General features: G+C 37.6%; 1 protein-coding gene across 5 annotated transcripts in view; it reads right to left on the reverse strand.

The window, feature by feature from the left end:
• Positions 1 to 2,570: 2,570 nt before the first annotated feature.
• LOC105481722 (SLAIN motif family member 1) overlaps positions 2,571 to 20,754 on the reverse strand; it is a 73,378-nt gene continuing 55,194 nt past the window's right edge. For 4 of the 5 annotated variants that reach the window (XM_011741428.3, XM_011741426.2, XM_071081175.1 and 1 more), the window contains 2 exons: positions 13,120 to 13,402; positions 2,573 to 11,103 (listed from right to left, as the gene is read on the reverse strand). In XM_011741428.3, coding sequence (XP_011739730.2) covers positions 11,028 to 11,103; positions 13,120 to 13,402 — 359 coding nt within the window. In that variant the 3' untranslated portion in view covers positions 2,573 to 11,027. Of the gene's footprint in view, positions 11,104 to 13,119; positions 13,403 to 20,754 lie in introns of all 5 variants that reach the window. The other variant, XM_011741429.2, reaches the window with a different exon arrangement.

Here is a 20,754-nt window from a genome sequence, read left to right on the forward strand (position 1 = left end):
GCTCTCTCTGCGAGAAATGCCCACCAGCCTTGTGCCTGCTTCCACTCTTGGCTCTCTTTAATTTATTCTCATATAAAGGTAGAGTAAGTTTTTTAATTTGCTCAACTCACTCCTTTTGAACTGGGTTCAAATCCAACTTCTGCCACTTAAGAGCTCTGCGTCCTGGCATAAGTTAACCTTTCTGCACCTGGGTCTCTCCATCTTTAAAATGGAGATAATAATAGTATTTACTTCCAGCAGGCTGTGTGAGGTTCACGTAAGTAAAACGTTCTAAAGAGCTACACAGAGTATCTGGCACATAGGAAAAGCATTATGTGCCGGTATTATTAAGAAATCATTTCCCATTGAATTTGAAATGAAGTTCAAAGTGCTTCATGTAGCCTTGAGGCTCCACAGGATTTTCCCTCTGCTTCTTCCTCCAACTCAGCTCTTACTTCTTTCCCCTTAGCCAGGGCTGGCTTCACTGGTGTGCCACCTGCACGGTACGCGGGGACCCATGCTTAGGAGAGTCCCAGAGTCCCAGGCTTGGTTTAATACTCCACTGTCACCATCCTGAAATTCTTAATATGTTTTCAACATGGGGCCCTGCCATTCCATTTTGTGCTAGGTCCTACAAATGATGTCACCAATGCTGACACCAGCACACTGAGGTCCCGCCATCCCAGCCTTCTGTTGATCCCTCAAATACCCCAAAATCTTCCCCATCTGTGCCTTTCTCCTTCTCTTCACTTGATTAACTCCTGTACATTTTCAGCTTAAATATCCTTTTCTCAGAAGAAGAGGTCCCAAGGATGATTATTTAAATGGGATACCTTCAGAGAACCCCCATTGAAATAATCCTTTTTCTCTTCCTCTCATTCCCTACCATTCTATATCTCAGCCCCTACTTTTTCCTTTGTAGAAAGGAAATAGTATTTTGCTTATTTGATTTGAACCTTTCTCACTAGAATCAGGAATGTAATTTCCATGAGGATAGGAATCATGCCTGACTAATTGGCTATTACACCCTCTGCATCTAGCACAAAACCTAACAAATAGTAGACCCTCAATAAATATTTGTTGAATGGATAAACTCAGGGCCTCATGTAAAATAATAACACTTAAGTTACCTGGAAAACCTTCTTATCCCATCAAAGTTGATCATTTCCACTGTCCCAAAACCACTCTGTGTCTTTTTCTATCTTTTGTCGACACAATGCTGTATCGTTTATATGACTCTTCTCTCTGAATTTCAGAGAGCCTAAAAGTCTGTATATGATCTCTTCTCCCCAGTCCCAGGCTGACACTTCAATTGCACATACATAGATTAGGTATAATACTAGGGGTCCTTATACTGCCTAGAAGAATGGTAAAGGTAAAGATTAATGCAGATGCAAATTGTAATTTTTTGGGTAACCACTAAACGAATAGCAAAAGACAATTAGGGTATAATTTTCAAATTAGTAGGAAATTAAAACAGAATGATAAAGCCATCTAAAGTAAGACCAAAATGGAAACCAAAGGAACAGACACAACAAACAGAAAGCTCATAAAAAGGTGACAGATTGAAATCTAAATATATTATTGATTACTTTAAATACTAATGGTTTAAATGATGAAGTTGAGTCCACAATTTCCATACTAGATTTTTTAAAAAATCAACAAACTATATGATGCTTAACATAAGAATTCTAATAGTTTGAAAGTAAAAGTTTTAAAAATATACATTATATAAGCACAAAAAGAAATCTGATGTGTTTAAAATTCAAAGTCCTTAACATAGTCGTGATATCAGAAAAGTAGATTTCAAGACATTGAAAAAAGATAAAGAATAGTTCCATTGATAATAGGTCTACTTTGCCAGGAAGATAAAACATGTTAAATATGTATACACTAAAGTCATACGGTGTATGTCAAAAAACATAAAGCAAATTTGACAGAACTGTAAGGGGAAACAGCTACATTCGCCATTATAGAGGGAGGTTTTATCACAACTCTTGGAAATAGAATAAGTATATACAACATTGGATTGTAAAACATGACATGATCTGACCTCTAATTCCTGAAGGCTTCACCAGAGATTTATCACATATTTAAGGGAAAAATAATTCCAATATTACACAAATTCTTCCAGATAGAGAAAGACAAAATATCCCCAACTCACTCTGTGAGATTAATGCTATCATCATTCCAAAGCTTAATAGAGACGGTTTTTTAAAAAATTATAGACCAATTTTATTCATAAAATTGGACAAAAATCCTAAGCATTAGAAAATCAAATACATCTCTCTTTTAAAAATCACAATCATAACTAAATTGGGTATATCTCAATAATTCAAAGTGGATTCAACATTTGAAAAATCTGTGTCAAAGTCAGCATATTACCAGATTAAATGAGATAATCATTTTAATCTACTACTAACAATAGATTATTAATAGAATCATATTTTATAGATGCAGAAAAAATCTGTTAAAATTCACATTCTTTCACAATAAAATAATACTATTAGCAAATTTAAAACTAAGGGCAAAATAGAAAACCTTTTTTCTGAAAATAGCAAAGAGAGAAAGATACCTTTTATTATATATTTAATATTGCATCAAAGACCATAGACAAGAAAGAAAAAAAATACAAATAGGAAAGGAAGAAATAATCTAACACCCATACGTTTGACTGTATATACAGATACAGTTTCTATGTATTCTAAAGACAAGTTAATATAAACCAACATAAATTTAAGGTTGTTGAATAAAACATTAAAAAGAAACCACTAGAGATAAAATTTTTTAAAATATCATTTACAATAGCATAAAAATCAAATACTTAGAAATTAATCTGGCAAGATTTCTCCATAGAAAACCTATACAATTTTAATACTACATTTAAGAATACTTGAATCAGTAAGAGGTAGACCATATTCACAAATTATAAGACTTGAAATTGTAAAGATTCAATTTCCCCCAATTGAATGCAAACTCAATCAAAATTCCAATAGGATATTTTTCTTGAACTTGACCTGCTTGCTCAAAAATGTATACGGAAATGCAAAGAGACAAGAATAGTCAAAACACTCTTAAGCAAAAACAAGGGAGCAGGATTGCTCTGCTATTTAGAAAATCTTATATAAGGCTACGGTGATTAAAACAATATGGCTCTGGTGCAAAAATAGACAAGTCCCAAACAGACAAATATAAAGCTATGACAAAGAGCAGTGGGGGTAAGGATGAAGTTTGTCAGTGTTACTGGGACAATTAAACATGCACATGGAAAATATAAAATACAATTGTAACCATACTTTATACAATATGCAAAGATCAAATCCAGGCAGATTACGAATTTATAGGAGAAAAGTAAAATAACAAAACTTCTAGAATAAAGGAGAATGTATTCATGATCCTAGGGTAAGGAAATATTCCTTAAACAAGACACAAAAGAGTAACCTTAAAAAATGGCAAATTTTACTATACTAAAATAATTCTATTTATCAAAACACTCTATTAAGGGAAATAAAAGTCATGCTACATAGTGGGAAGATATTTTTATAACACATATAACTGAAAGAAGGACTACAGCAGAATATATGAAGAACTACTGCAATTAGCAAGAAAACCCCAATAGAAAAATAAGCAAAAGATCTGAACAGAAATCCATCCAATAAATGAATGAAAAGGAAAAGGTACTGGTCTTACTGGCAACCAGGGAAATGCAAATTAAAACCACAATGAGACATTGCTACACACCTACAGTTTAAAAAGTTAAAGACTAACAATATCAAGGATGAACAGCAAGGATATACTGGAATTCTCATACACTGCTGGCAAAAACGTAATATCATACAGTTATTTTGGAAATTGGCTGGGATTATCTGGTAAAGTTAATGGAAATGTTTTACAGGAAGCTTTTATAATTAAGATGGTCCCAATCATCTTCACCTCCAGCATTCACATTTTTGTGTCATTCTCTCCCCATGAATAAGGGCTGGACATAGTGGCTGGCTTCTAATGAACAGATTATGGCAAAAGTGATGAGACCTCACTTTCAAGATTACATTTAAAAGGCCTTAATTTCCATCTTGCTGGATCATTCTGATGAAGCAAGGTGCTAGTTTTTGACCTGCCCAAGGAGAGTTCCACATGACAAGAGACTGTGAGAGCAGCTTCTGTTGACAGCACACAAGGAAATGGGTTCTGCCAACAACCACAAAAGTGAACTTGGAAGCAGATTCTTCCACAAGCAAGCTTGAGATGACTGCATCCTTGTAAGAAACCCTAAGCCAGAGAACCCAGCTAAGCCATTGCCAGATGCCAGACCCACAGAAACTGAGAAAATATTGTTTTAAATGACTAAGTATTGTGCTAACTTGTTACACAGCATTAGCTAACTAGTACAAGTGTAAACCATGCTAGATTGTCTGTATTAACCCAACATAACAACTACCCTCCACATAAGAGAACAAAGCATCCTCTCTTCTGTGTGAGTTCCAGGTTGTTATCCATGGTATCTCCTGTGAGCAACTCACATGAGATAAAGGGCCTAAGTGCCCTAGATCTCAGTCCTGTGTCCTCTCCTATCCACCTGAACTCACTTTGGTGATCTCTGCCAGAACCATGGCTTTTTGAACCTTCTCCCAGCCATAGCCTTCCCCATATCTGTTATCCTCCTAGTTGATCAGCCCAAAACCCTTGGAGTTTTTCCTCAATTGTTAACACAGCTCATCCAATGCAATGGTTCATCCAAACCAAAGAAATCTTATGGTTTTATTTCCAGAATATATCTAAAAATCTGACCACTTTACCATCTCAAATGCTACCACACTGGTTACCACACTGGTTCAATTCTTCATCATCTCATTTGAAAGACTGAAATACTTGAATTCATTTTGCTGGCATCTACATTTGGCCTCCTACAATCCATCCTCACCAAGTGCCAGGTTAATGCTTTTTAAAATAAGTGAAATCCCATACTCTGCTGCCCAAACCCACGCAACTGCTTCCTGTTTCAGAGTAAAGTCAAAGTCCATTTGTAGCCCACCATGTCCTACCTGGCCTTGCCCCATCACCTTTCTGAACTCATCTCTATGGCTTTACTCTTTGTTCCCTGTTTGTAGACACATTGGCCTCCTTGCTATTCCTCAAACACACAGGCGTGCTCCACCTTACAGCCTTCACACAGGCTATTCCCTCTTTTTTAGCAGCTTTTCTCAAAGGGAATTCTGCAAATCATCCAGAGGGCTCATTCAATAGATCTGGGATGATGCTTCAGAATATGAGTTTCTAACAAGTTCTCAAAAGATGCTGCTGGTGTGAGAACTACACTTTGGAACCACTGCCCTGGGACATCCACTCTCTATAATGTATTAAATTCTTTCCTGTGCATTTAGAATAATAATAGTTATAAACCCTCCTGGGAAGAACTGCGAAAAGAGTCACTTCAACTATTTCATGTTCCATAGAACTCCAGGTGAAAAAGGTGGTGAAACATCTTCAGGATTAACTCTCCATCGTCAAGCCTCTGCTCATACTAGCTCCTTAATGATATTGAAGCGGCATCATTTGTCTGGGGCAACACCCGAGGTTCGTTGTCTCACACTAAGAAAAATGAAGACCACAAGGTGTGGGTTTAAGAGCAGAAAGTTTAATAGGTGAAATAAACAAAAGAAAAGCTCCCGCATGTAGAGGGAGAGGGATTCCGAATGGATCTCCCTGTTAGCAGCGGGATGCGGTTGGTTTTATAGAGGGGCTTGAGGAAGTGATGTCTGATTTACACAAGGCCCAAGGGAATGATTGGACGAGGTGTGACATTTACATGGTCCTCGAAGACACTGGCCATCCCACCCCAATCTTTTCTTATCCAGATGGGGTTTCTACCGGGCCAACGCCATGACACTTGCACATGTGGTGACAAGGAAAAGGGAAGAGAAAACCTTCATGTTCAATGCTTCCGGCACAGCTGCCAGCATTCATGTATGCAAGCTTCCGGCTTGCTTATCTAGGCCTGCAGCTTGATTTTTCAGGCTGCTTTTTGTTAGAAAAGAAATGATTTGGGGGCTGCCTTTCATTAAAAGAAAAACCTTACCAAAGACTCCTGTACCCTCACTAACTGCCTAGTTTCTTTTTAACTCCTATATTAATATCTACTAAGGTGACCCTTTTAATAGTGTGGTCTCTCCCCACCCCTATTTTCTCTTAACTCCTCTTGCCTTGATCTCCTTTTTTCTCCCACAGAACTTATGACCTAACCTGCAGTGATTTTCTTACCTGTTTATGGTTTATGTTCTCTCCCCACCAAGAATGTAAAAGCCAAGATGAAGGGATCTTTGTTATTTTATTGCAAGGGCTAAGCAGACATTTTTGAATATAAATCAAACATTTGAGTGAAGAATGAATTGAATCCTTTAATTTTCTCTGCAGAATAAAAAGTGATTTTTTAAAAAAAATATACCAGCTACATGTGTTCCTTGGAAGAGAGCAGAGTTGTGGGGAAAAGTAAGACTTTTGAGTCAGATAAACCTGGATTCAAAGATTAGCTTCACTATTCACTAGCTAAATGTTTACCCAAGGCGAATGTCACTAATATGGTCTGTATATTTTGTCCCCTCCAAATCTCATGTTGAAATGTAATCCCCAGTGTTGAAAGCGAGTTTGTGGGAGGTTTCTGGTTCATGGAGCAGATTCCCTCTTGAATGGCTTGCTGTCCTCCCCAGGTTAGTATGTTCACACGAGAGCTCTAAAGAGCCTGGCACCTCCTCCCTCTCTCTTGTTCCCTCCCACCATGTGATACACTGACTCCCCCATTTGCCTTCTGCCATTACTGTAAACTTCCTGACTCCTCACAGGAAGCTGAGCAAATGTTGGCACCATGCTTCCTGTACACTCTGCAAAACTGTGGGTCAATTAAACCTCTTTTCTTTATAAATCACCCAGACTCAGGTATTTCTTTATAGCAATGCAAAAAATAAACACAGACAATTAGTACTGAGGAGTAGGGCATTGCTATAAAGATACCTGAAGATGTCAAAGTGGCTTTAGAACAGGGTAAAGACAGAGGTTACTTTGGAGGCTAAAGACAGGAAGATGAGGGAAAGTTTGGAACTTCTTAGAAACTGTTTGAATGGTTGTGACCAAAATGCTGATAGACATATGGACAGTGAAGGCCAGGCTGAAGAGGCCTCAAATGCAAATGAGGAACTTATTGGGAATTGGAGTAAAGGTTCCCCTTGTTGCTCCTCAGCAAAGAGCTTGCTGCATTGTGCCCATGTCCTAGGAATCTGTGGAAGGTTGAACTTAAGACGACTTAGGGTATCTGGCGGAAGTTTCTAAGCAGCAAAGCGTTCAAGAAGTGCTATGGCTGCTTCTAACAGCCTATAATCAGACACAGAAGCAAAGAGATGACTTAAAGGTCAGAATATATAAAAGGGAAGCAGATCATAAAATTTGGAAAAGTCAGCCGGGTGCAGTGGCTCACACCTTGTAATCCCAGCACTTTGGGAGGCTGAGGTAGGCAGATCAACCTGAGGTCAGGAGTTCGAGAATAGCCTGGCCAACATGGCAAAACCCAGTCTCTACTTAAAATACAAAAATTAGCCGGTGTGGTGGTGCATGTCTGTAGTCCCAGCTACTCTACTCTGGAGGCTAAGGCAGGAGAATAACTTGAACCCAGGAGGTGGAGGTTACAGTGAGCTGAGATCATGGCACTGCACTCTAGCCTGGGCAACAGAGCAAGATCTGTCTAGAAAACAAAAAAACAAAAAAAACTGGAAAAGTCACAACCTGGCCCTGGCCCTGTGGTAGAGAAGGAATCCAAGTGGCCTGTGGAGCAACCACGTGAGAGATTAGCATGACAGAAAAAGAGCCAAATGCGAATATCCAAGAGAATGGGGAAAAGGCCTCAAAGGCATTTCAGAAATCTCTGAGGCAGTCCATTGCATCACAGGCTCAGGAGCCCTATGGCGGAAGAATGGTTTAAGAGGCCAGGCCCACTGCATGGTACAGCCTCAGGGTATTGTTCCCTATATCCCAGCTAATCTGGCCCCTGCCTCAGCTCAAAGGGCCACAAACACATCTTGGGCTGCCTCTTTAGAGGGCAATTCATAAGCCTTGGTGGCTCCTACATGGTGTTAAGTCTGAAAATACACAGAATGCAAGAGTGAAGGAGGCCTGGCAGCTTTCATCTAGTTTCAGCGGATGTATCAGAAAGCCTGGGTGTCCAGGCAGAAGCCTGCCACAGAGGCAGAGCCCTCACAGCAGCCTCTACCAGGGTAGTGCTAAGGGGAAATACGGAGTTGGAGGCCCCCTGCAGAGCTGCCGCTGGGGATGGCCTAGTGCAGCTGTGGGAAGGGGGTTGCTGCCCTTCAGACCCCAGAATGGTAAAGCCACTGGCAGTTTACATCCTGAGCCTGCAAAAACTGCATGCACTCAACTCCAGCCTGTGAGGGCAGCCACATGAGCTGCACCCAGCAAAACCACAGAGGCAGAGCTGCCCAAAGCCTTGGGAGCCCACCCCTTGCACCAGTGTGTCCTGAATGGAGGACATGGGGTCAAAGGAAATTATTTTGGAGCTTTAAGATTTAATGACTACCATGCTGGGTTTCAGACTTATGTGTGGCCTGTTGCCCCTTTCTTTTGGCCAATTTCTCCCTTTTGGAATGGAAATGTTTGCCCAATGCCTGTACCATCATTGTATCTTGGAAGTAAATAACTTGTTTTGATAATACAGGTTCATAGGTGGAAGAAGATGAGTCTCAGATGAGACTCAGGACTTTGGACTTGTTGTTGGAATGAATTAAAATTTTGGGCAACTGTTGGGAAGAGAAGATTACATTTTGCAATCCAAGGAGGGCATGAGACTTGGGGGCCGGGGCACAACGATATGGTTTGGATATCTGTCCCCTCCAAATCTCATGTTGAAATGTGACCCCCAATGTTGGAGGTGGGGCCTGGTGGAGGGTGATTGGATCACGGGGCCAGATCCCTCATAAATGGCTTAGTGCCATCTCCTGGGTGATAAGTGAGCTTTCACTCTGAGTTCGCACAAATCTGGTTGTTTTTTAAAAAGTGTGGAAACCCCACCCCACCCCTTGCTGTCACTCTCGCCATGTGATGCACCAGCTCCCCCTTTGCCTTCTGCCATGACTATGAGCTTTCTGAGGCCTCCCCAGAAGCCAAGCAGATGCTGGCACCATGCTTCCTGTACACCCTGCAGAACCATGAGCCAATTAAACCTCTTTTCTTTATAAATTACCCAACCTCAGGTATTCCTTTATAGTGAGGCAAAAAACTGACAAATAGTCACCTCTGTGGGACTTGTGTCTTCATCTTTAAAATGGTGATAATAGTAGGTGAAAGTTAGACCTAGATAAATGTATATAAAACATCTTGCACAGTTCTTTTGACTGAAGGGATGCTTAATAAATATTACTTCCCTTTTCATATCTCAACTCCTCTAGGTCACATTCCACTTAAAGTGCAAGTTATTTAAACAAACATTCCTTTTAGTTCTAGACAGAATTACATACAAAGGTATACTTAAAAAAAACTAAAAACCTCTAATGACTATAGGTAGAACTCCATTTTAAAACCTAACATAAAAACTTTGCGTAAACTTCCCACAGTACCTTCAAGTAAAGTTTTCCAACATTTATCAAATATAATGTAGAATAAGGCTAGCACTTTGCTATTTTACTGACACTGAGAAAGTATTTCAAATTCAACTCCTACAAAATAAAATAAAATCTCCACTGACAATGTTCATCTGTAAATGTGTTTCTCAGCGACATGCTGCGTGAGTTTTAGTGGCCTCTTTAAATGAACCTAAACCTCACTGTAAATCTACCTAACTGATGTAAGAAAATCACACATTTCTTATCAGGAATATTTGGGAAAAGAAAAATAATTTTATGAATGTGAATATTCTAAGTCTACCTGCTTAAGATATAAATGCCCTGCACGAGAACAGGGTAACAATAACCATTTTCACAATTGTAGTGAAACACATGTGTAGTTATACTGTTTATGCTGCACATTCATGCATGATCTGGTATTGCTGAAATAGAGTCTTTATTTCTGAACATTCCAAAACAGCAGTGTACACAGTAACAAATATTAAGTTATATGCCATAAGAAAGCATTCATTAGTGCAAATGGATTTTGTAAAAGGTCTATCAAAAAGATTTATTTGCTTTAAAATGCATTCATTTCCAGAAGCATTGTTAATAAAACATTACAGTTTCATCCTTTGTAATAAAGTATTGAAAATCAATTGTGGTACAGTAGCAAACATTGCAGGTATTAAGTGCAATGAGCTCATGATGCCGTTATAAATATGAAACCCATGTATGACAATAAATTAACAATGAAAAAGACAGGACCATTTAATTCTGCTGTCTGGCTATCTCCTTGCAATGCTTCAAATTATGTTGTGCTCATTCAACACAAAATTATGTCTCTCAAATTGCATGATGTGTTTTTGCTGATATATCCCTAGAGCTAAAAAAATAGTACCTTACCACAAAAATATTTTTATGGCACAAAATTTAAGTTGTTCCATAGTGGTTCACATAGGTGTAAAAAGAAATAGGCACAAAAAATAAAATTCCTGTAAACTATAAAAAAGTAAATTTCAAAGCATACATTATAGAACCTAGTTGTCAATATGCAATGTATTAAAATACAGAACATGTAATGGAAAGATGTTTAGAACACGTAAGTAAATTGAACAAGTTACTTTAAAAAACTTCTATGGCAAAGCATTATTGATACATCTCAATTCTCTCAAAAAGTATTCAGGTACAGAGCAGTTCTACAAAAACTTCCTAGATCTAAGTGTCACAATACTGCAACCATGAGTTTGAGACTGTTGCAGTATCTCAGGCAAATATTTAAGTGCAATAATTAGTCTCTGGTGACTGGTCCATTGAGAAACAATGCAGTAAATATATTAAAACACAAAAGGGAAAGAATATCCCAACATCCACTGCTACCCAGCCAGCTAGGTAACACAACCCTCATTTTTACTTCTTTCCCATTTCTCAAGGGTACATAAAACTGCATCAGTAGCAACCATCTCTCCAATTTCCATCCCTCAGAGTGCTGAGTGAAGACAGAGGCTTTGGAGGCTGAAGAAAACTAAAAAGAGACAAGAAAAACACAGAGAGATTGTTAATAATCCTGTGAGTCACATTACTTACTTTGACCTACTCTCCCGTCTATGCTCCTCCACTGCAGTAATGAGAAGCCATTGGCAGTATCTCAAGTGTACCTTGTGGTTCACACTTACGGGTCTTCACTGCATGCTTATCTCCCAAAGCCCCAGTTCATGGCAGAGTGTCATGCGTGTTGTATTTGCACAAGTAAATTTCCAACATAAATAAAGGGGCCAATACCCTTAATGTGTAAAACATATTTTAAAATAAGAAAATACAGACTCCTGGCTAGAAAAATGGCCTAAAAACATAAATGGTTACTCTGTTGAATACAAACAGCAAATGAATATGAATAAACTTTCAAAACCGTATTAGTAATTAAAGATTTGCCTATCATGTTGGCAAAACATTTAAAAAGAACCTTCGGCTGAGTGCAGTGGCTCACACCTATAATCCCAACACTTTGGGAGGCCAAGGCAACAGGAACACTTGAAGCCAGGCATTCAAGACCAGCTTGGGCAACACAGCAAGACCTTTATCTCTACAATTTTTTTTTCAAATTATCTGGGAGTGGTGGCATGCACTATAGTCCTAGCAAGGCAGGAGGATCACTTGAGCCCAGGAGTTTGAGGTTACAACAAGCTATGACCACACCACTGCACTCCAGCCTGGGCAAAAGAGCAAGACCCTGTCTCTAAAAAAATACATAAAATAAAAAATTTAAATTAAAAAAAATTAAAAGGAATAATACCTAGTATTTGCTTAAGTTTGGGGAAACAGACCATCTTATATTGTCTAGCAGTGACCTTTCCAAGTGTTTAGTTTGGAGACACAAATTCAAGGATAAATGTATGGTCTATAATAACCATATATATCAAATAATGTGATTCTAGTCAGCCATCAGCATGATGATGCAGCTCGGCATTTACAAAGCAGAATAAGACAAAAATTACTGAATAAATAAACATGTACCAAAATTGTTTCTATCTGGTAGTAGGATTGTGGGTCAGTCTTTACTTTTCTATTTTTCAACAGTTTCTGTTTTTCGAAATTTGTTGTTGATCTGAGCATCCATTACTTCTAAACAAAAAACAGAACTATTTATATATCCATAAATGCATAAAGACAGAAAAAATTGCTTGTTCCACCTCTTTCTAATTTTTACTATGTTTCCTCCTTCTCCTCCTTCATATCCTAATTTCTTGAAAGACCTGTCTGTATTTACTGTCTTTATTTCCTCAATCTTTCCTCAAACCACTTTTATGGATTTTTAATATAAGACACTCCATAATATTCAGTTCAAGAAGGGTACATCATGACCAAGAGCTGGACTAAAATGTCCTTTGAAGTAGAAAAAAAAACTCTGAAACTTTGAAGGGGAAAAAAAAATTTCTACCTGAACCATACTGAACTTACCAACATAAGCTGATAAAGCCCCAGGTGAATGTCATTAAGATGCTTTTCAAACCATAAATGTGTGGGAGGAGGGTGTGCATGTGCACATATGCCTGACACATTTTTCCATATTTTGATTAAAAATGACTGATTCAACAAATATTTGAGATCCTACCCATACTGGGCATAGTTCTTGGCATTGGGGACACACAGCAATGAACCAAAGAGTCAACTCCCCCTGCCCTACAATTTTTGGATAGAGCTGCCGTCTGAGCAAAGACCTGAAGGAGGCACAGAGCAAGCCGTGCAAGTAACTTGGGAGAAGAAAGCTACAAAAGCTCTGGAGACAGAGCTTATCTGGTAAAAGCAAAAGTGTTAGGAGTGATAGTGATGAGGGAGTAGGGGAAGAAAATGATATCAGAGAGAAGGGGACCTGACCCACACAGGGATATCCATCACTTTTCAAAGGGAGGAGAGCACAAGTCAGGCCACAAAGGGTAGTGACTTACTAAGGTTAAAGTGAGCCAAAGGAAAGGTCAGCGTGTGTCTGGAGCAGTTTCTAGTTCCAAACTGCAAATGAAATTATGCAAATAAAGATTCTTACCTTCTAACAGGTTGTGCAATTTTGCTTCGAGGCAGGTTACTCCCATTTATTGCCAACGAAGGTCTTGGGAGTGCACTGCGACCCATTATCCCAGAAGCTGCAGCTTTGTTCGGTGTGGGGATTCCTGTGTTGGAATACAGCTGTAAGCCGTTTGATAAAGGCATGTTACTGCTGCCTTGAACGGTTGGACTCACATAGGCTGTGGCTTTAAGAGGTTGTCGGATAGACACTGGGAAATGCCCCACGCTGTGGACTCTGTGTTGAAGCTGTCCTGGTGATGGAACTAGAAGAGAAAATGATATTCATGTGAGCGAGCTTCTACCACTATCCAACTTAGGAAATGTGTGCTATTTTCAGAAGAGCCAATTATGCCTGAGAGTACAATATACACAGAAGGAGATAAATGGAATATAGGCTCCAGATGGCACTGAGTCATGGAAAATTCTAATCCTTGATACGGATCTCCTGGTCTGTCCATGAGCCACATTTTGAAGTGCCTGGCTATATGCAGAAGCCAGTTCTAAGCACAGCCTCCTTTCCTTTACAAATGTGATGATCTCTGAGTTCTTACAAGACAAAGTCTTCCCTGCTTGCTTGCTAGAAATTAGGATTTCTTGATGCTTGCTTTGGTGGTGGTTCCATGAAAACAAAATGAGGAGATATTTTAATAGTTGTTATTATAGAAAAGAAGACAGAGGTGGTATCTGTAGGTACAAACAGTTTATTACAGATATATTCCTTAAATAATATTCATACGTCATTTATCTCTCTTTGAGTTGCTGGGCATTATTACATATATAATAGTAGCAAAACTTATAAAATGAAGGGAACCGGGAACTCTCTGGGTAAGAACCCTTAAAAATTTCATCTATATACTGACCCAACTTTGTGTATCATTTCACATTAAAAGGTAACAAACTGGTAGGCAGAAGTTTTTAAATTTTTTAATCCCTTTCTCCAAGAAAAACAATCAAATTTAACAGAAACTTATGCACAGATTCTGCCTACTAACTACCCAAGCCTTTGCTGCCTAGTACTTGCAACATGGTTAAACATGGACATACCCTGTTTTCTAAAACAGTTGAATTTACTTAATCATAAAATATATGATAAATACTTTTTTGAAATAAATATAAGGGGGAAAAAACCCCCAAAAAGTATCTATGGTTTTATTTATCATCTCTTGAAAATATTTCCTTAAATTTAGTTTTTCCTTAAAAAAATTTGCGCAAGTATACAAGGCAAAATCTATACACGGAAATACTGATACGTGTGTTATCAAAAAGATAACACATCATGATCAAGCAGGTTTCATCCCAGGGATACAGAAATGGTTTAACATAGGCAAATCAGTAAATGTGATACATCACATAAACAGAATTAAAAACAAAAACTATATGATCATCTCAATAGATACAAAAAAAGCATCTGATAAAATCCAGCATCCCTTTATGATAAAAACAAAATAGGCATAGAAGGGACTTACTTCAAAGTAATAAAAGCGATATATGACAAACCCATAGTCAACATCATATTGAATGGGGAAAAGTTGAAAGCATTCCCCCTGAGAACTGGAACAAAACATCCTTCACAAGGACGTCCACTTTCGCCATTTCTAGTCAACATAACACAGGAAGTCCTAGCCAGAGTACTTACAGGAGAGAAGGAAATAAAGGGCATTGAAATTGGAAAAGAGGAAGTCAAACTGTCACTGTTTGCCAATGATATGATTGTATATCTTTGTATATCTAGAAAACCCTGAAGACTCATCCAGAAAGCTCCTAGATCTGATGAATGGATTCGGTAAAGTCTCAGGATACAAAATCAATGTACACACATCAGTAGCACGGCTATATACCAACAACCACCAAGCTGAAAATTAAATCAGGAACTCAATCCCTTTTATAACATCTGTAAAATACAAAATAAAATACTTAGAAATATCCTTAACCAAGGAGGTGAAAAATCTCTACAGGGAAAACTACAAAACACTGTTGAAAGAAATCACAAATGACACAAACAAAAACACATCCCATGCTCATGAATTGGAAGAATCAATATTGTAAAATGACCATACTGCCCAAAGCAATCTACAGATTCAATGCAATTCTATCAAAATACCACCATCATTCTTCGTGGAACCAGAAAAAACAATCCTAAAATTCATATGGAACCAAAAAACAGCCCATATAGCCAAAGCAAGACTAAGCAAAAAGATCTGGAGGCACCACATTAACCAACTTCAAATTATACTACAAGGCTACAGTTACCAAAACAGCATGGTACTGCTATAAAAATAGGCACATAGACCAAACAATAAAGAATCCAGAAATATACCCTAATATTTACAGCCAACTGATCTTCGACAAAGCATACAAAAACATAAATTGGGGAAAGGACACCCTATTCAGTAAACGGTGCTGGGAAAACTGGCAAGTCACATGTAGAAGAATGAAACTGAATCCTCATCTCTCACCTTACACAAAAATCCACTCAAAATGGATCAAAGACTTAAATCTAAGACCTGAAACCATAAAAATTCTAGAAGATAATATTGGAAAAATTCTTTTGGACATTGGCTTAGACAAAGAAATCATGACTAAAATCCCAAAAGCAAAGGCAACTCAAACAAAAATAAATAAATGGTACCTAATTAAACTAAAAAGCTTCTGCACACCAAAATAAATAATCAGTGAGTAAACAGACAACTCACAGAGTAGAAAAAAATATCTGCAAACTATGCATCTGACAAAGGACTAATAGCCAGAATCTACAAGGAACTCAAATAAATCAGCAAGAAAAAAAAAAAAAAAAAAAGTAACCCCATCAAAAAGTGGGCAAAGGGCATGAATTGATATTTCTCAAAAAAAGATACACAGCCAACAGACAAATGAAAAAATGCTCAACATCACTAATCATTAGGGAAATGCAAATTAAAACCACAATGAGATACCACCTTACCCTAATTAAAAAGTCAAAAACAACAGATGTTGGTGTGGACATGGCAAAAGGGATGGCCATAATTAAAAAGTCAAAAACAACAGATGTTGGTGTGGACATGGCAAAAGGGAACACTTTTACACTGCTGATGGGAGTGTAAATTAGTAGAACCACTATGGAAAACAGTATGAAGATTCCTTAAAGTACTAAAAGTAGAATTACCATTTGATCCAGCAATCCCACTCCTGGGTATCTACCCAAAGGAAAAGATGTCATTATATGAAAAAAAAGACACATTCACACGCATGTTTATAGCAGCACCATTTGCAATGGCTTAGATATGGAACCAACCTAAGTGCCCATCAACCAACGGGTGGATAAAGAAAATGTGGTATATATACATCAAGGAATACTACTCACCCATAAAAAGAAACAAAGTAATATTTTGCAGCAACTTGGATGGAGCTAGAGGCCATTATTCTAAATCAAATAACTCAGGAATGGAAAAGTAAATATCGTATGTTCTCACGTGTCAGTGGGAGCTTAGCTATGAGGATGCAAAGGCATAAGAAGGAGATAATGGACTCTGGGGACTTGTGGGGAAGTTTGGGAGGGTGCTGAGGGATAAAAACTACATACTGGGTACAGTGTACACTGCTTCAGTAACAGGTGCATCAAAATCTCAGAAATCACCACTAAAGAACTCATCCATGTAACCAAAAACCAGCTATACCCCAAAAACTATTGAAATAAGAAAAAAAGAAAAAAAAAAAAAGAAATGCCGATATATGTGTATAGTAGTCAAAAAACTTTATAAAAAATAAGGTCTATATAAGATTCTCCCTTAGGTGTATTCCCATTTAGCTTCGTGACACAGCAAAGTTCTCTTGGTTGACAAATCATCTCTAAGATTCTTTCTAACCAATTCTGTAATGCCTTAATTTGCTAGTTTTTAACCATGCAATTTTTTAATATACTCGTTCAGCAACTGTAACAAGTCTACTGCACTAACACAAGATGTTAATAATAGGGGAAACTAAGAGGATACAGAGGGTGAGGGATTATATGGGAATTCTCTGTACTTCCTGTTCAATTTTTCTATAAGCTGAAAACTGCTTTAAAAAAGTTAATTTTTAAAAAACCTTCAATACATGAATTTGGCTCAATTTCTTCTGAAGCATAATATACATAAAATACATATATCTTAAGTCTAAGCTCAGTGAATGTTCAAAGTGAACATGTTCATGTAACCACTCCTCCTATCAAGATAAAAAGCATCACCAGCACCTTATAAGGCTCTCTCATGCCTCTTCCTAGTCAAAACTCCTCCAAAGGTAAGAGTTATTCCCACTTTTATCACAACGACTGTTTTTTCCTATTTTGAGGAAATTCCTAGGAACAGACTTACTAGTATGTTAACCTTTTAATCTGGCTTCTTTCACTAGACACTTTGTCTGTGAGATTCACCTGTGTTGCTGTGTTACTAAGCAGTATTCCATTGTATGAATGTGATTATTCCCCTGATGACAGAAAGCTAGGTTATTTCTAATTTGGGGTTTTGTGAACCTTCTTGAACATGTTTTGGTGATCATATGCACTCACTATGTTGGGTAACTATTAGGAGATATTAATTTAGCAAAGTTGCTGGATTCAATATCAAAACACAAAAATCAATTCTATTCAAAATACCAACAAACTAGTAGAAACTGAAAGAAACCTGAGGAAATATTTACAAAAACACTACTTAATAAAAATCACAATACCTAGAAATTACTTTAACTATAGAAACACAAAACCTCTATATAGAAAGCTACAAAACTTCACTGATATTAAAGACCTAAGTCAATGAAGGACTATTCCACATTAATGGATGCAAAGACTTAATATTGTTAAGATCTTCCAAAAATTGATCTACAGAGTCAATGAAATTCCAGAACAGTTTATTCAGGAATACAATCCTACTATCTCTCCTACATATAACATATATCACCACCCTTGATTTTAAAAAAAAACACACATAAGAGAAATTAGTTAAAATTAATAGGCATAATCCTAATTTTACAAATGAGAAAACGAGACTGATAAAGAATGCTTAACTTTCCAAGAAGTTTATTATTAAGAAAAGACCCAAAACCGGGTCTTTGACTACAATTGTGTTCCTCCTTCTATACTTGCAGCCTTTCCAACTCTCTATCCTACCTCTGTTCTTTCCTGAAAGCAAAATGGCCCAGAACTAGTAATTGTCATGATAAGAATTTAGAATGCATAAATAACAGTGGCTTAGAATGCTCAGAAATGAAAGTAAATGAGAGCATAATCTTAAGATTTGAAACAAAAGTTATGGGAGTCCTCTTTCTCCTACACATTATTATTCTTCTTGGGGGCTTTCTCTCAGTATTATGCTTGACTTAGAAATGATGATTTTTATAATTTCCTCATTTCTTTTACATGTATGAATTAGAATCTACTACAAAGAAGATGTTCCCCTCTTTCTATTTATCCAATTAAGTATGAATCCATGCATATTTATTTTATTCCATCAGTTATAATCCATTACCATAATTATTTACTCTGTGGCTCAAACTGTCCCATATTTGGCCATTAGGAGATTCCTTCTACTTGGTTCCTGTATCCTTTTGACATTTCCCATTATTTTGGGGGCACTTCAATCAAAACTGAACATTCTTTGCAGTGTACATTCTATTTTGGGTTACATACACTTTTCTGGCACTCAAATCTGCTATTAATACACACTGAGTTGGAGTCAACAAAAATTCCTAATTGTTACCATATTCGCTATTCTCAAAACTGTATTTCTCTCATCCTGCACTTACACTATTGATTTTCTTTTTTTCTTTTTCCAAGACAGGGTCTCATTCTATCTATTGCCCAGGCTGGAGTGCAGTGGTGCAATCTCAGCTCACTGTAGCCTCAACCTCCTGAGTTCAAGTGATCCTCCTAGCTTGGCCTTCCAAGTAGCTAGCACTACAGACATTGGCCATCACGCCTGGCTAATTTTTGTATTTTTTGTAGAGACGGGGTTTCATCATGTGGTCTAGGCTGGTACACTACTGATTTTTGTAATTCAGATATAGAATTGTATATTTCTATCAGCTAAGTTTCTTCATGATACATTTAGCCCATTGTTGTAACCTCCTGACATAAAATCAGTTATTAGTTCTCTCAGTTTCCACCATTAGCAAATTTCATAGGTTGTTTCCGTGTCCTTATACAAGTCATTGGTTCAAATATTTAACAGGTCAAGCCTTAACATAGAATCCTGTGGCATTCATTCAAGCATTCACTGAGTTCCTTATGTTCAGGTAACATGTCAGGCACTGGGAACAGAAAATCAAATAAATGATGGTCCAAGCCCAGAGGGAGCTTACAATCTAGTAAGGAAGACAAATACATTAATGGTAAAACATGGTACATTGAATAACAGAGGTAAGCACCAAAAATCTAATCCACTCTAGCATTGTTTGGGGGGTATTTGAGAAAGTGTGTTAGGGTGATCAAGTAAGCAATGAAAACTTCCAAGGGCATGGTATTTGGACTGTATTATAAAAGTAAACAGGAGTAAACTGAACGAAGAAGGAAAAGGAAGAATGCTAAGCAGAGAAGAACAACACGTGGAGCTAGAATATCCTAACAGTTAAAAGCATAAGCTCTGGGAGTAACCAGACCTAGGTCTGCCTCTCTGCTCTTCCACCTGCATGGCCTTGGACAAACTGTTCCTTAACCTGTCAGAACTGTTCCCTCTTCCACAAAATAAGAATGGCAGTAGAAACTAATTCATAGAGTTGTTGGTAGAACTAAATAAGATAATGAATATAAACTAGTTAGCACTGTTCCTTGTACAGAGTAAATGATGTCACTTGGTTGTTAGGAACTAAAACAAAGAAATGAAAGACCACTGCATGTTAGGGAGATACAATTTGACACCCAAAACTAAGTTTGAGGGAGAAGAGCTACAAATCATTTTAGATTTAGACTTAAGACATCTGTTTGATGACTCTTGGCCAGTACACTCAGAACACACTCAGCCTCCCAAGTTTGGGCATTTTTATGAATGCTGGTAATATGACCTTGTGCCTTCCTCCTAGAGGTCAGTGTAAGACTTAACTGCAATAACCCATAGAGACAGCATGAGTAGGAATCGGGGGGGATGCCAAAACAGCACATCCCCACATAAAGTGAAGACACACAGCACTAGGCCTAATGCTCACTGTGTCGCTCACTGCTGGGTGAAACATAGAAAGTAAGTAACAGAATGTGGGGTAAGCTAAAATAGAGTGGATAAAAACTACTTTAGACACACTAAAATATAACTTCATTTAGGGGGAAAAAGGACAAAAGTATGCACAGGTGAAAACCAAGACAAAAGGAATGGCTAGACAGAATTAAGTGTGCTTATTCAGGTAGACAGCTAGAAAGGAGAGGATCTGCAAGGAAAAAAATTTTTGTATGATGAGTGGATAAATCAATCACCATGTAGTACTTCTACTATCTTAGGATATAAAGGACTACAAATAATTTACTATTATTATATAATTAACAATTTACTACTATTAATTGATACCACAGGCACTGGTAAAAATACTATTCAACTCTAATGGTGAAATAAAAAAATAAGTTACAGGGCAAGGAGAAAAGTTTAGTGTTCTTGCAAGTAAATATAAAGAAATGGAACAG

The sequence above is a fragment of the Macaca nemestrina genome, chromosome 16 (genome assembly GCF_043159975.1).
Source record: "Macaca nemestrina isolate mMacNem1 chromosome 16, mMacNem.hap1, whole genome shotgun sequence".
Lineage (NCBI taxonomy): Eukaryota > Metazoa > Chordata > Mammalia > Primates > Cercopithecidae > Macaca > Macaca nemestrina.